This window comes from Phoenix dactylifera, chromosome 2 (assembly GCF_051530095.1).
Source record: "Phoenix dactylifera cultivar Ajwa chromosome 2, Ajwa_hap1_PhDact_Kaust_v1.1, whole genome shotgun sequence".
In the NCBI taxonomy this organism is placed as follows: Eukaryota; Viridiplantae; Streptophyta; class Magnoliopsida; order Arecales; family Arecaceae; genus Phoenix; species Phoenix dactylifera.
The window spans coordinates 5,111,296-5,126,774 of record NC_143191.1 but is presented as its reverse complement, the minus strand read 5'-3'; the positions used below and the strand labels follow the sequence as shown (position 1 = coordinate 5,126,774).

The 15,479-nt window shown below is 37.1% G+C and overlaps 1 protein-coding gene across 1 annotated transcript; it reads right to left on the bottom strand.

Moving 5' to 3' along the window:
* Positions 1-2,552: 2,552 nt before the first annotated feature.
* LOC120112889 (V-type proton ATPase 16 kDa proteolipid subunit-like) lies at positions 2,553-11,989 on the bottom strand. Its single transcript, XM_008787665.5, has 3 exons — positions 11,758-11,989; positions 11,358-11,643; positions 2,553-2,897 (listed from the first exon to the last, which is right to left on the bottom strand). Exons 1-3 carry the CDS (start codon positions 11,831-11,833, stop codon positions 2,765-2,767), a joined length of 495 nt encoding a protein of 164 aa, XP_008785887.1. The 5' UTR covers positions 11,834-11,989; the 3' UTR covers positions 2,553-2,764.
* Between the last annotated feature and the right edge of the window lie 3,490 nt (positions 11,990-15,479).

Here is a 15,479-nt window from a genome sequence, read left to right as displayed (position 1 = left end):
TGCAGGCTAAATTCATACGCTTTGTGAGAGGATTTGTTTAGATGTGCACAGTTCTAAAAACGATAAACATACCTCAACCGCCACAACTTTTATTGAAACGCTCACCGAGATTTATGAGAGAAGTTACAGGGAAATACTGGACACCAGAAAATTCTAAAATGCTAAACAACTATGAGGAAAATTCTTGAAAACGATACTACTAAGCCATACGGCAGAACAGCAAATTTAATATTATCTACATGGAACTATCTAATTTCTTTGATGACAAATTTCAGAGTAAAATCCTACATAGAGACAGGCATCAAAAAAGTCTCAACGATGGGATAGCAGCCCAAGATGCGGACCCCATGAACTCTCTAAACCTCCACATGCCTGTCCATACGGATGGAGAAATTATATGCTACACAAATAAACAATCCAAGTTCCGAGATGAGGTGAGAGGGTGACAATCCGAGACGAGCCATACGGAGCCCACAGAAATTCAATACTTGGCATAATGCACTACTAATATGGGACATATGGTGTAGGGTATAATTTTTTATAATTTTTTAAATATAAGTGAAGCAATAATTTTGCCTGACATTTTTCTACAGAATAAGATTGTCCTAGGCAAAGCCTCCAGTATAGGTATGGCATAAAGCATGGTGGTCATTGTTGAAGAAATAACTCGGCATGAGTCAAATTAGCTCAATGTAGTTTGGCTTAGGTTGCAATTGTTGGATACAGTTCAGGTGCAATTTGGACAAGCGCTACAATGTGATAATTCAATAGGCTACAGTTGAGAACAAGGAGACTAATCATTGTACTAGTTAAGTCGCATAGGTATCTCTCAAGTCTCAACTACCACACGAGAGAACCTCGCTGTCTCTATGGAGATACCAATACAGTTGGTGTACACCAGGATTCCTCGAATTAAAAATTAAAATCAACTGATACGGTGTTACTATAGACTGCAAAAAGTGCTGGTAACATCCCATTTGAATAATATTTGATTCCTTATTTACAAGCCTATTTAGATGACTACTGAAATTATTCAAAAAATATTCTTCATATGATTGGCTCCCAAGAGATACTAGCTGCGAGGAGGAAAGAATTTTTCTAACTGAAAGAACCCTAAATCACAAAGTTTGTAGAGTTTCCATGACAACAAGGAGTTTTCATGACAACAAGAATGCCATAAATCACATTGCAGACGCTGCTCTGGACTCCGACACAATCTCATCTCTTCTGCCTCTCAAAACCTAAATACCTTAATCAAGATATCCGAAGAGACTATGAGATAGTCCCGTGCCAACAAATGATATCAAATTCAGCAAAGCAATGCATAAGATGTAAAACCCTTTAATCAGGCATCTGAAGAGACGGCAATCCAAATCTAACAAACCATATCAAATTCTATGTAACAACAGTAAAACCTATCCCTTCCCCGCTTCCTTGGGAACCAGTATAACAAACAGCATACATATATATATACATCGGCGTATTGGATATAGAGACTCCAACTGTTGGGTAATTGGGTAAATTCGTCCACATCTTGAATCAGACAAGCTGTTTTCCAAGTTCCATATTTATGGGACCATGCTTAGGGCAATCATACAATTAGGTTTAAATGATTTCACTGGCATAACTCCATTCATGAACAATAATTATCTATTTACGGCAACAGTTGCTCCAGAGATTTTTTTAACAGCTCCGCTTGCACATCTAATCCTATATCATCATTTGACTATAAATTTTTTTGCCATAGATGTCCTTGAATACTAAAAACTTGTTGATAGCCTCTTCACTTGCAAGAACATCAATCAGATGGAATCAAATTTATGAGTTCTCCTGCCACTCTGTCATGACAATCACACAATCCTGCATGCTACGATCAACCAGGGCCCACTTCTCTGATAAATGCTTATTACATTGCACAGACTTTTGGATAATAACTAATTAAAGACAGTTGACAACCACCAACACTGAGACATTAGTCTAGCCTGGAAGCAAAATGGAATAAGCAAGGCCACCCAGCATCTTATTCTTTCTTTCTTTCTTTCTTTTTTCTTTTTTTTTTTGAAAAAAAAGAGAAAGGGGAGGAAGGAACAAGCCCACCCCGTATAGCAGCCCCCACCCACCAAGAGAATATTCGATGTGGACAGAAATGACCGTATGTTGGACACTCCGGCCGATTTTACTCATACATTCCCTACCCGTGGGTCTGGTTCGATATCCCTCCGGACTCCGGCACAAACCTTCCATGTGAATACGTTATACTTGACACCACTGAGACTATCAGCGGATCAATAAACCCTTCCAAACCTCGTGTCTAAGCAGGGAGCATCCGGTCTCCACAATTTAATCGACATCTGTTTCAAATTTGAAACCACTTAGTTGAAAGTAAGGCCTCATTCCACTGAGCTACCACCTCAGTGGCACTCAGCATCTCTCTACCTATCTGACTTAGCAGGGACTTTGTCTGCATCTCTTCACCTATCTAATTTAGCTGAGACTTTCTAATAACAGCAGCAATCGAGACCCACTTCCTTCACACAGGGGAGCCACATGTATAAGTGCGGAAAAATGTCATTAGCTTGCATTACAAGCAGATAAAAAACGTCACCTTATAGAAAAGACTGCAGACAAGTTAAACAATTGAGGCCCCAATCATAACAAAGTCCTTAAATAAATCGCAGTATAATGACAAATAATTAGAAAGCTTTAATCATGTCCTATATGAAAATAAGAAGAGCAGAGAGCACATGGCCAGCTGCACGTGTTCTTAGTCTGCACGGGATTGACCAGCCCGAGATGAAAGGATGATGCCGACAATGAGACCATAGAGGGCAAGAGCTTCCGCAAAAATGAGAATGAGAATCATGCCGACAAATAGCTTTGGCTGCTGTGCGTTGGCCCTGCAATGACATATAAACCCAATTATTAAAATACAGTGCAAATAAGTATAAACTACATGTAAAATAACATGCATTAGAACAGGCCCATACAATATAAACCATTGTATGCAAGTTAGGCCATACATATTTGATACTAATATACAGATCAGATCTTTTGGCATACCAATAAAAACTACAGTTGCGAAAGCCTGCTTTTTTGCGGAAAATGCAAAATAATATGACCTCCCACAGCCAATTTTCTCTTTCCCTCAATTTCAGCAGCCAAACATAGACAACATTCGAATCATAAGAAAAAGATATAGGCGGAGCAAAAATATGTCAAACACCCCTGAAAAATTCCCATGTCTGCGGGCAAGTAATTGATCACAAATCTAGGAGAGGAGAGCGCCAAGTCTATCTCCGGCTTCATCGACCATGCTAACATCAAAATCAAGACAGTGACTCATTTCGCAAGGTGCAAACATGCATATCAATAGCATCAGCCTTCACCACAGGATTAATATATGAAAGGTAAAGTATTGTCGTATATGACTGATTAAATGAACCAGTGATAGGTCCCACTGAGACTCAATGTCGACATCAACATGATCAAAAATATTAAATACAATTACTGACTAGGCTACAACTCCCACCTACCATACAACTACAAATCCCACCTCAACATTTAGGCCAACTCCTTCAGGCTACAATAACTAGGTCTAAATCATGGCATGTAATCATGTGTTTCTACCGATAACACTACAGTAGCCAATAACATTCAAGGTGCCAGTGGTGAAGTCATTACAATACTATGAAACAAAATTTGCAAAGTTTAGCAGAAGATTAATACGATACCTTAATGGGTAGAAGGATATGCAAATTAAACATAACAACAAAAATTATGCTGATGCCAAGCCAATGAGGTTTGTTTAGGTTCAACAAGTAAAATCAAATATCCAAAACAATTTGATAGGGAAATTGCTCATATAACCACAAGGACAGATCACTAGTTTTCTTTTTTTTTTTTAATTTAAAAAAAATGTGTATCCCTATTGCACAACACTTCCAGACCATGAGATCTTAGTTGAAAAATCATACGTTTGGTGCTTCTAATACTTTCAAGAGATGTCATGTCGAAGTGTCTCTTGTACACCCAACTTCAAGAGGATTGTATCTCATAAAATTTTTATCATACCAGATGGCATTTTCAAGGGCCATCATATAAACATCAAATACTTTTTCAACTTGTATGTGATAACAATGATACAATTGCATGAAACTGCGCCTTTGTTTTTCAGATGAGTAATCTGTAGGACAGTATATCAATTTGACAAACTATGGTGTTGTTATTCTAACCAGAAGATTTGTTGATGAACTCTTACATCATAAGCTTCATCAGTCATACATTTACTTGATGGTCTCAAAACACTCAGTGATGCTTATATTGTCTATTTCACCTGCTACCAATGTTCCTTCTACCTAATCTAGAGCCCCATCCACTAGATTTCCAACTTGTCCAAAATGAAATGGACTATCCTGGATGCACCTAGTAATACAATCAAGCAAATGATACTGAAACTAAATCAGCATCATAATCAATATTTTAACCCTGAAGTTATCTTGGATAAGCCAACAAAATGCATCCCAATAAAATTCCACCTATAATGAAGTATGACATAAAAGAAAAAAATGTTGATGTAATGATCACATCATTTGTGATCAATTGACACCCTTTATTTCCATTTTTTATAACTTGATGTCAAGTTTAATGTCAATATTTTAATAATTTTTGGCAATAGAAGGGCCACCTTTGATAAATCAGACAAATGGCATCATTGTTGTGAAGACATATGAACTTTTTGAATGATGTTCCAAAATAACATGTCTTGGAATTTCATTAAGGTATACCACATGCTATAAGCAGTGACCTCACATTGCTGCAACATCAAATATATGACGTTCAATATCAGATCTGAAATAATGCATTTAAAGATATTAATAAAAGCAAAAATGAAGGAAACTTTTTGATCAATCAGGTATGGTAATTGAATTAATTACAGGTATAATCTAAACAAACAAAGAATAAAGAATACATAAAATTCAAGATAACATGGACATCAAACCAGGGGAACATAAAACCAGGGGAAAAGGAGAATCCAACTGTGCTAAGCAAAATAATCAAAATTTCAGATAGTAACAACAAATGTTCATTTCCTTCATGATAAAACATTCATGTTTAAAGCCCAAAGAACAACACAAACAAAATATTATGGCGGTATCTTCAATATTTTACAACACAAACATATGCAAATACTTTCACCTTAAAGCTCCCCCCGATAACACCCCAAAAAATGAAGAACAACAGAAAAAAAGAAAAACAACAAGGTACTCCTTGCTTTGCATTCATCCATGATCATAAATGCAAAACAATTTATCAGCAAATTAGACCTCCAATTACCATGAGCCACCCAAATAAGACTTGAAAAATTGCAAGTGGGGAATGTTGTTTCCTTTGCTCTAGCACAATGTGCAACTCTATACCCTACCCAGCATCCTCCAAGGAGACTTCAACATGTTAAGAACTAACATAAGACTATATCTAAAACAGAACCTGGATCATGTTAATGTAGTCGGGCCTCTAGATCTCCCAAACATAAAAGTATTCCCCTGTCCATGATGCAAGGGCCAATAAGTCTCATCAAATTTCCTAACAGGTTACCCATTTCCCTAAGCTAAAGTCTTCACCTACAAATATAACAGGTATTTGATGAGGATTGCAACAGTTTTCAAGACTAAAAAAGGCATTCGAGGAGAAATCAAAGTTTGTGGAACAACATTAACAACCTAGTGGCTTAATTAAAGACTGTTAGAGCACTCAATCATAACCCAAGTCACAAAGGAGTTCTTTTAGAGTCTATTTTTGCGGGTGCGGGGGATAGAAGAGAGGACCTCGTAGAAAGGTTCGCTGTCTCGTTACTGGACCCATACCGAACTATCCGAACCGTTCCAGCTCTTGACCGAGTCAGTTTGGTACAGCCCGAATCATTTGGTTCGGACTAGTTCAGCCTTCCTTGACAAAAAAGTTGTCTATTTCATGCTTAGAACTAAATAGAACAGAAAATACACAAACCTCCCTCCCTCCCCCGCTTTTTTTCCTCTCCCCCTCTCTTTCCTTTTTTCTATACTTCCCGAAATGGTATGGACCCGTACTGTACCATGTTGGTTGTCAACCATTGCAAGCCCCAATACCAGTTCAGTGAACCTTATTTTTCGTAAATTAAACCTTTAGGTATTAAATTCTAGATGCAAAGAAATATTACGATCAAAACGGATGGACTGGCTTTACTTATAGGTGTTGGCTGGCCATCGGAGTTGTCAAAGCAACAAGGCTAGCAGCAGCAATAGCAATAGAAGGTGTTCTTTGTTGTGACTAAGCTTTTCTATGAGGCGCAAAAATGGCACATTGGCCTAAGCAAAGTTGCCTCTCATACCATGTACCAGTACCAAACCAGTTCAGTATGGTACGCCCTGTATTGCTCGGTTCAGCCCGATACGGCGAATGTTGGCCTAAGCAAAGTTACCTCGCCTAGGGTAGGTGAGGTGCGAAGGTGGTAGCACTGTGTGCCTTGCACCTTAGGTCCAACTTTAACAGCATTGATAGCCACATGGCCCTTTAAGATTTTCATTATGCATGAATTTGCTACTTAACAACAAGAATCTCTGTTTTTCCCCTCTAACTGTGGTGCATGGGTGTAAGGTCCATAGAGCGATTCTCTAGTTTATCAATGTAAGATTGATAGGTTGTTATCCCCTCTCTCCCTTCTTTGCTATTTTCCCTGTTACCTTCGATTCCTTCTCTGTTTTCCCATTATCTCACAACCTTAAACAGTCCCTCTCACAACCGTAACAGCATCTAACTGCTGTCTCAACAAAGTAATAGCCAACAACTGCTAAACCACCCCATTACAAGAAAAGAACCAACTAAGAGTCCCTACAGGTCCTGACCAAATAGCAGCCTGTAGTGGACTATTTGACAGTCCAACCAATCCCCAACAGCTCCCAATTTTATTTCCTATATAACCTCATAGCACCAAATATTCAACTCTAATTCATCCTTGCCTGAGCACAAAGCTTTCCTTGTTTGCAAAAAGTTCAGATTTGAAATTTCACTTTCAATCACTACAAAGATATAAGCCAAATCTGACTCATAGGGCTTTGGAGAATGATCCTCATACATGATTTGAAAAATTAGTTCGCAGGTCATTAATGAAGTATATGATCTAAAAGCATGGAAGGAAATGTGATTTATTTTTGAAAAGCAGCCGCAAAATCCTGAAGGAACACAGATCCTTTCTTTTGATTCATTTGATTCCCTTCAGCAACCCTTTAATTGATGCTTTAACTTGCTGGACTTAAGGTTATTTGCATATACTCTATCAGCTGATGCCAAATTATAGAAACAAGCATGCGTACAATATCTCTTCGCATCAATCCTCCTATCAAGATTACTTTCTAGTTAATTTTCTGCATATTAGTAACATTGTATTTTAATTTCAGGTAACTTTATACACTTTCATGTTGTTTCATGATTAAAACCTGCAGAGTTTCTTCACATGTGCTATCCTACTTCTCATATCCAGAGTTTGTGTTAATTATAGAGCAGAACTTCATCATGTATGCATGACATTGCATATTAGGGTTCCACGCAGTTGTCTTGAATCAATAAACTTAGAAGAAATTTATGAACCAAAACTCCTTAACCACCCTCCTAAGAATTTCTTTGAGAGAGAGACCTTGATAATTCATTACATCTCAGCTATGGAAATATCTTGAACTAGAAACACCTTAAATGCCCAATATAAAATGTTCAAGAGTGCAACCTCAATAAATTGATTTAATCACAAGAACATTCATAAATCACATTACAGTTATCGTATGTACCTTAATGTGGTAACCCAAATTGCCACAGTTCTCTTCCAGAGAGTAGAGAGAAACTCTAAGTGTTGGATTTAATTCCATGCTGCAAAATTAGAACCAAAATCAATCACAACCTCCACCATCATCCCCGCCCCTCACTGCTGACTAAAGCTACCTAATTTATTAGCTGTTTCTGTTGGCATGTCTTTCCATTTGCTTAGGTAAGAGCTTCTGTAGAAGTGCCCCTCGCTAACGCTCTTCCACATCAAAATTTTCCTTGCGTGTTTAGTGACTGATGAGAACATATTACAAGAAAATTACTTTAATGAGCTTTAAGTTAGTTTGTGTTGGTGCTGAAAAATCAGCTAGTAAACACTGGCTTCGACAAGTTCAAGGTTTACCAAACCCATCCAGAGCTATATCTGTACTACCATAGAAAAAGGAAGCTTCTTACATAAAAGCAGCCACATACACAAACCTAATACAATTTATTTTAAATCTTGCACAAATCACTAGGAACAAAGTTCTAGCCCTTCCATTTGACATTGCAGGAACAATTAAAAGAATATATATATTCATTTTAAACTTTGTCCAAGGACTTTACAAGGAATATTGAACACACTCTAATGCTAGGCCACTCACTCTAGGCTTCTGCCAAGCAAGACCCCTTTTACCATGCAAAATCTACAGCCCTATTTAATGACAACATAATATTGCTCTTCTCCCTCAGATTAATTATATTTGCACACAAAACAGCCTCTGCACTCCTTTGAGCCTATACGTTATAAGCTACCACCACAAGCATCCTAGATATATCTAAAGGTGAATTTGAAAGGATGGATGAATAAGAGTCAACACAAGAGAGAAGTTTCCCTTTCCAACCATGGAGCCACCAGTTAAATTCCATAGATAGAACTAAACCATGGCGTTATTGTAAAACCTATCAAACTTTCTTATGGCATGAGGCTACCTAGAATATATGGTATTTGATGTCCATTCAGGGTTCCTACACAAGATGAATGAAATTTCAGAAGTTTCCATGTTAAATCATTGCAGCTTGAGATTCACGTCCTCTATATGCCCATTCTCTTTAGGACAATGATATAGAAATATTCAATATGGAATTTTAACTGACTGTGATCCTATTGTTCAAGTATATGAGGCCATGGACTAAAAATTTTAGATTGCACAGATGATCCAACAACAAAAGGTACTTGCATGATGCCAAAAGAAACTTCTCCTTTTAGTTTCATTATATTCTAGAAATGGAAGATCAAATTTAATTCTCAGAATTTATTCTATAGAAAAGTAATTAACCATTTTTTCAGATAAATGAAATAGCTTTCTTATACATGATAATTTATATAGGAAAATGAGTCAACTCCTCCAAGCATTTCTATATATTTTTTCCTAGCGCATCTGTTATAGAAAGGGGAAAAGTTAACATTTCTCTTTTAATTAAAAATCTTTGAACTCATGCCTAACCTAAAGTGCATTTGATAAAAATGGACAAAAGCATTTTAAATCTATATTTAGAACATTTATTTACTGTCATTTACATCTCAAAAAAGGGACTAAAAATGATACTAAAATGCGTGGTAAAAGATTTCCCATAAGATTACAGTTAAATCTTGCTATTCTAGAACTTAAAATAATAAAGTGGAACAAACTGCAAAAAAATTCAACCACAATTCAAGCTACCAAAGGAGGGATCTTGCACCACAAGGGTACTATACAAAACCACAAGAGACAAAAGTCCACATCATTTGGAGTCAACAGAATAAAAATAACAAATAAGAATATGGCCAGGATCTTAAAGCCTCAGATTTGAATCTCATCAAATTTCTTTCCCTCAATAGACAGTCTTGACTAAGCAGCAACTGCAAGGTACCAGATTCAAATCTGTAGTTTAAAACATCATTCACTATGTTATAGAAAATGTCTTGGTGCATTTTCATATCCAGATTAAGTTTACAAAACTTAAGCATTCTTCCATCTTGCGTTATATAGATTTTATTCATCTTGCATCAGAAGAGATGTTTCTTCGGCCCATGCCAGGGTGATCATTGTCTTATAATTTGTTTCTGCAATACCTCAACTTGGAGATTGTTTCTTAGACACATGCCACCTATATCAGTTGTCTGTTATCTGCAGTAATTTAACTTGCAGATGTATTTTCTGGACGAAATCCATCATAATAACAAACACAATCAAAAGATCAGTTAAAGATGAAATTTAGAATTAGCACCAATGACAAAGCATTCATAGGCAGTCCATAAAATAGATATCCCTCACTGCCTTCCAAGATGTGTTACCCAAACACTTTAACTTTTGAAAATAAGGGTTTACCCTTCTAGGCATTTAAATATGACACAACATGGCAGAACACCCTATGACACTCCAAAAGCGAAGAGTCCTGCTTACATCAACCAGAAGTGCTGGCACTTGGCACTTTTGGAGTAACCTGTCAAAACTAATTCATTGCAATATCTGACATTTGAACTTCTTTACTATGTTACCACTAGACAAATATTAGTGGAAATTGTCCAGAGACTTCTAGTAAAGTATCATACATCGCTGTTTTTCTTTAACATCATGATGGCAAGAATGTAAGTTTTCTCCATATCAGAAGTACAATTCATTAGTAAACCTGCCCTGTCATCTCTATATTTCAACATATTTATTTTTTATTTTTATAAATTGTGTTATACAGAAGTAACCCCATGCTATGATTTTCATAGGTTAAAGTGTCAGACACCTCCACACCTGGGACAGATTCTTCGAAAACATTTGCACTCGGACGTAGTCATGGTTCACCTATATGCTTAACATAGCAAAACTTGTCAATCTCACATTTATCATAAAATACATATATTATCCCAGAATATTTTCATATCTTTGTTCCCTTATATTTTCATAGAGATATGCATAAAAGACTTTAAGTGAAATCTTCATTAAGTTCCTGAACGAGCAAGCAAGCATATAATGGAATATACTACAGGATCTTTTGTTAAGTAGCAGAATTACGGACAGAGGTATCAGGCTCGACTACACCATGAAAAGAAAATATAGAAAAAAAAACTAACAAGCAAATATTCTAAACCATCAAAACAATCTCATTTAACCCCACTATGACAACAGAATAGAAGAATACTTAATCAGGAGGCCTTTGTCCAAATAAAAGAGACATTCAGCCAGCCAAAAAAAAAACTCAGATAGATCTCTCAACTGATTCTTAGGAACCATAATAATAAGCATCAAGCTAGATCCAATCCAATCATCCCTCTTTTGATAATAAATTTGCATCAAATAAACCCTTGGCTGAATTATTGCTAAGAACCAATAAAGCCAGAGCTATAATCCTTCAACTGGCTTGCAAAACAATAAATTAAGCATTCAATCACATAGAAAAAGAACAATTTTGGCAGATCAGGTCAAAAAAATACACTAAGAGATCAAAACAAAGCCACTTACTGAAATCAATGAAAAATCTAAAATTTGCAGATCATCTAGACAGAGAGAGAATCGGGCTTAGAGATTTTAAACAAAGAAAAAAAAAATTACCTGACTCCTGCATCACCAACAATCCCGATCGCCATGCCTGCAGAGAGGCCAGCAAGGCCACAAGCGAGCCCGGACGAGAGGTGCGCATATCCATCGAATAGGTAGTAAGACTTGGCCTTGGGGTTAATCCCCGTGCTTATGATCACAGCTATGATCAACCCGTAGATCCCGAGCACTCCAGCCATGACCACGGGCACGATCGACTTCATCACGAGCTCCGGCCGCATCACGCCCATCGACGCCACCCCGACTCCACTCTTCGCCGTCCCGTACGCCGCTCCCATGCCTTCAAATAATAATAAAAAAAAGCCATCAAAATTCAAAAAATAAGAACCTTGGAATGGGAGAAGCCCAACAATTCGACTAAACCCTACAAAGGGGATAGAGATCGAGGGATTACAGGAGAAGACGAGCGCTGCCGCGGCTCCAAGGAAGCCAAAGAAGGGGGCGGTCTCGTCGCCGCTGAAGTTCGACATGGGTGGAGAGATTGGAGAAACCCTAGATCTTGGAAACCCTAATTTCTATCTCTTCGAAGGAGAGGAACTGGGGATGAAGAGGAGGAGACGACTGGCTTATCGGCAGCAGATGGAGAGTTCTGGTCCGAATAATCATTGTTGTAATAGTAATGCCCCTATCTTTGATTTCATTTACGTAATTTACCATCATTGACATGTAATGAGAAGTATGCCGTTTCCAAAAATGAAATTCCTTTTGTACATGCACCAAGGGGAATTGCGTAAAGCCATATTCCTTTTTTTACCATAAACCTTGTCACATACATCTTAAAATAGAAATCAAAAAGTTAAATCGAGATGGGCTCTGAATCTATCTTATGATATTTTAAAAAATAAAAATAAAAAAAGGTAAAGCATCCTCTATAATACCGTCCATCCTTATATCTCACTTCTTTATTGCCATCAGTTCGTGCTGCCTTTCTCTTCCTCCCCAATTTTCTTTCTCCTCCAAAGTTTTTTTCCTTGTAAAAGTATTCGTTCTAAATATATATATTAGTTTACTCGAAAATATCTATTAAGTCGCTGCTGAATATGTATCAAAAAAGCTTAAATTATGAATTAGAAACCCATGAATATGTATCACCTATATATATACACACATACTATATACTGGTAAACATGATATTTTAGAAACTATGTATCACTTTATCTAAATATATATTAATTTGTTTAGAAAAGTGTATTGAATTGTTGCTGGGTGTATATCAAAGAGGCTTAAAATATATATCAAAAATTCATCGAGTATGTATCACTTGAATATATACTATATACTGGTGAACACAATTTCTGGAAACTGTTTATCAATTTATTTAGAGATGTGTATAGATCGTTGGATGAGTAATTTACTAGGTGTGTATCATCAGACCAAGTCCCGTGTATTGGTAAACACAATCTATGCGAAGAAAGGGACTCCATATTTTGGAGGAAAAAGAGACTCGGAGAGGAAGAGGATGGCCTCACCAACGAGGCTTCACAAATATTTTTTTTTAATTAAGTCACAGGATGGATGAACTTCATTAGTAAGAGAAGTCTCGTCCTACTTTTAACTCTTGAGTTTTTACTTTAAAATGGATATTATAAGTTACATGGTAAAAAGGGAAGACGGCTCAATACGACCTTCTCTACTGCGTGCGCTAAAATAATTTTATTCTATCTTTCTAATGAGGAATATTTTTTTATTTTCTTTTTCGATTTCTATCTAATTAGCATTCAATAACAGGTTCATTTTGTCTTTTTGGCCATTTTAGGTGCCTGATACCAGTTACATTCTACTAAAATATCTTTGGAAAGTCAAGGAAGGTAAGTTTCAATTTCTAACTTCCTCGCTTCCCATGTTTTAATTTTATTTTTCTTATGAAGAAAGTGATTTATTTATTTATGGGGTTAAGATGGGAGAAAAAATGAACTTACGAAGCAAATGATTTTTTTTCATAGAAATACTTCTTAGCCCTCCATGTTTTGACAAGAAGCATATTGATCTTGAAAATTTAAAAATTTTCAATTAATTTTAAAATTTATTTTTTTATATTACTGTGGTCCAATAGTTCATCTGGCGGTTAATAAAGGGACTAAAATGACTAAAATATTTTTGATCTTCCATAGAGGTTATTGAGTCCACCAACTATTTTTGGAGAGAAATTTGGCTAGGCTCCCATCATAATTCTTCTCATCCATCACCATCTCCTCCCCCTTTCCGCCTTAATCTAAACCTTAGTAAACTAACCCACTAAAGCAATTCAATCATCTTTTGCTTGACCAAAATTAGTAATTTTCTGATTTAAAATAGAATGAAAATTTAACAACACAGAATTATTAATTTTAAGATAATCCACCCATGAATCGCACCTCAATTCTTGTTAAAAAAAAAATAAAATTTACACATTGCACTGATTTAAATCACTTATATCCTCAAACTGATAAAAAGAACCCTAAATCTAGCGAAAATCTGACCAAAATTTTATTTGGCATGAAAATCATTCTACTACAGCCACTCAAAACCTTGAAAAACAATTTAGGAACTCGGAGAATTGAGCTAACATGGAAGATGCTGACAGGCTTGGAGATCGGCTGAGGTGAAGAGCACTAGGAGCATGAAATCAATGACAAACTAGTACACTATGTGACTGCATTATTGGTCGATACATTTGCAGACCCCTTGGAAATGATCCCACATGGCCAGGGTGTACATGTAGTCGAGCCCCGCATTCGGGGCCTTGAACCCTACCTCTAAACCCTTAACAACATCCTTGAGCTCATGTAGCATCGCCCCTATACGAATTGCTCCCGAAAGAAAAGGCTCTATTATTCCAAAAACCTGACCTAATGGAGATGGAGATCTGACAGTCGGTGGTGGCTTTGCTTAGAAAGGGAGCTCAACCTACGAGCAGAGAGAAGATGAGATATTGCTGAAGCTAATCCGACAGTGGATTCTCCGATACCTAAGTCAGTCGAATTTCATTTCTTTACTGGGTGTAATAACAGTACTATTAGGAGCTACTTTTTCTCTTGCTCAAACATACATTAAAAGAAGTTTAGCCTATTCTACAATGTCTCAATTAGGTTATATTATGTTAGCTCTAGGTATAGGTTCTTATCGAGCAGCTTTATTCCATTTGATCACTCATGCCTATTCTAAAGCTTATTGTTTTTGGGATCTGGATCTATTATTCATTCAATAGAACCTATTGTTGGATATTCACCAGAAAAAAGTCAGAATATGGTTTTTATGGGTGGTTTAACAAGATATGTTCTAATTACAAGAACTACTTTTTATTAGGTACACTTCTTTAGTAGAACAGGAGATAAAAGAAAAAAAGATCCGAAAAACAAAATGATAGTATAAGCTAATAGATGAGCTATATGTTTGATGCATACTTGGGTCGCCTAGCCCTGTTTATATAGAGGCTAGGGCGTAGATGGTTATGCTTGGGCTCCGAGATCAGAAGACGAGCTGTAACTGTCCTTTCTTATTTCGATCCTCTTAATCACATGGAGCAGTAATTGGTCCTCCTGATCCACCTAGAATTTAAATCCGCATGCTAGATGTCAAAATATCACTGGACACCTAATCTAGGCTGTAATTGTCTCTAGGCATCTAATCCGAGCTACATCAGGCTCTGCATGGCGAGCATGCACCAGTGGATGTGGACTTCGGCGGGGGGGTCGCCGGTGATGACGGATCCAACGTTGATGCAAGGGTCGAGGCAAAACACTAGGTCCAGCTAGTGGAGGAGGGCCTTGATGTGCTCCAAGAGGTGGCGAAGGGCCACGACTTCGGCTGGGCACCGGTTTGCTGCCGGTGCCAGGGTCACAGACATTACTCCTGAGATCCGGATCCGCGTAGAGGTGGCTCGTCTCCATTTCTGACGAGATCCGTGTCCAATAAACAGCAAGGAAAGGGAGCCTACAGAGAGACAAAAGACTATTATCTTATCTAAAACAGTAGATTTAAACCCTTCTCTCAAATGTAGAAAAACGATAATTACATGACTGCTTGGTGACTCTTCTTTTCTTGGTGCCCAAATGTAAGCCTGATGGTAATTAAAAAGCAAGATTTTTTCTAGAATAAGATAAGTATTAACTTGTAGCCTGATGATTAATAGAGATG

Coding starts and splice junctions, on each gene's coding strand:
- LOC120112889 (XM_008787665.5), bottom strand. CDS start 11,833: ATGTCGAACTTCAGCGGCGACGAGACCGCCCCCTTCTTTGGCTTCCTT. Junction 11,644..11,757: donor GGCAGCGCTCGTCTTCTCCT/GTAATCCCTCGA, acceptor TATTATTTGAAG/GCATGGGAGCGGCGTACGGG. Junction 2,898..11,357: donor GTTGGTGATGCAGGAGTCAG/GTAATTTTTTTT, acceptor ATGTCATTGCAG/GGCCAACGCACAGCAGCCAA.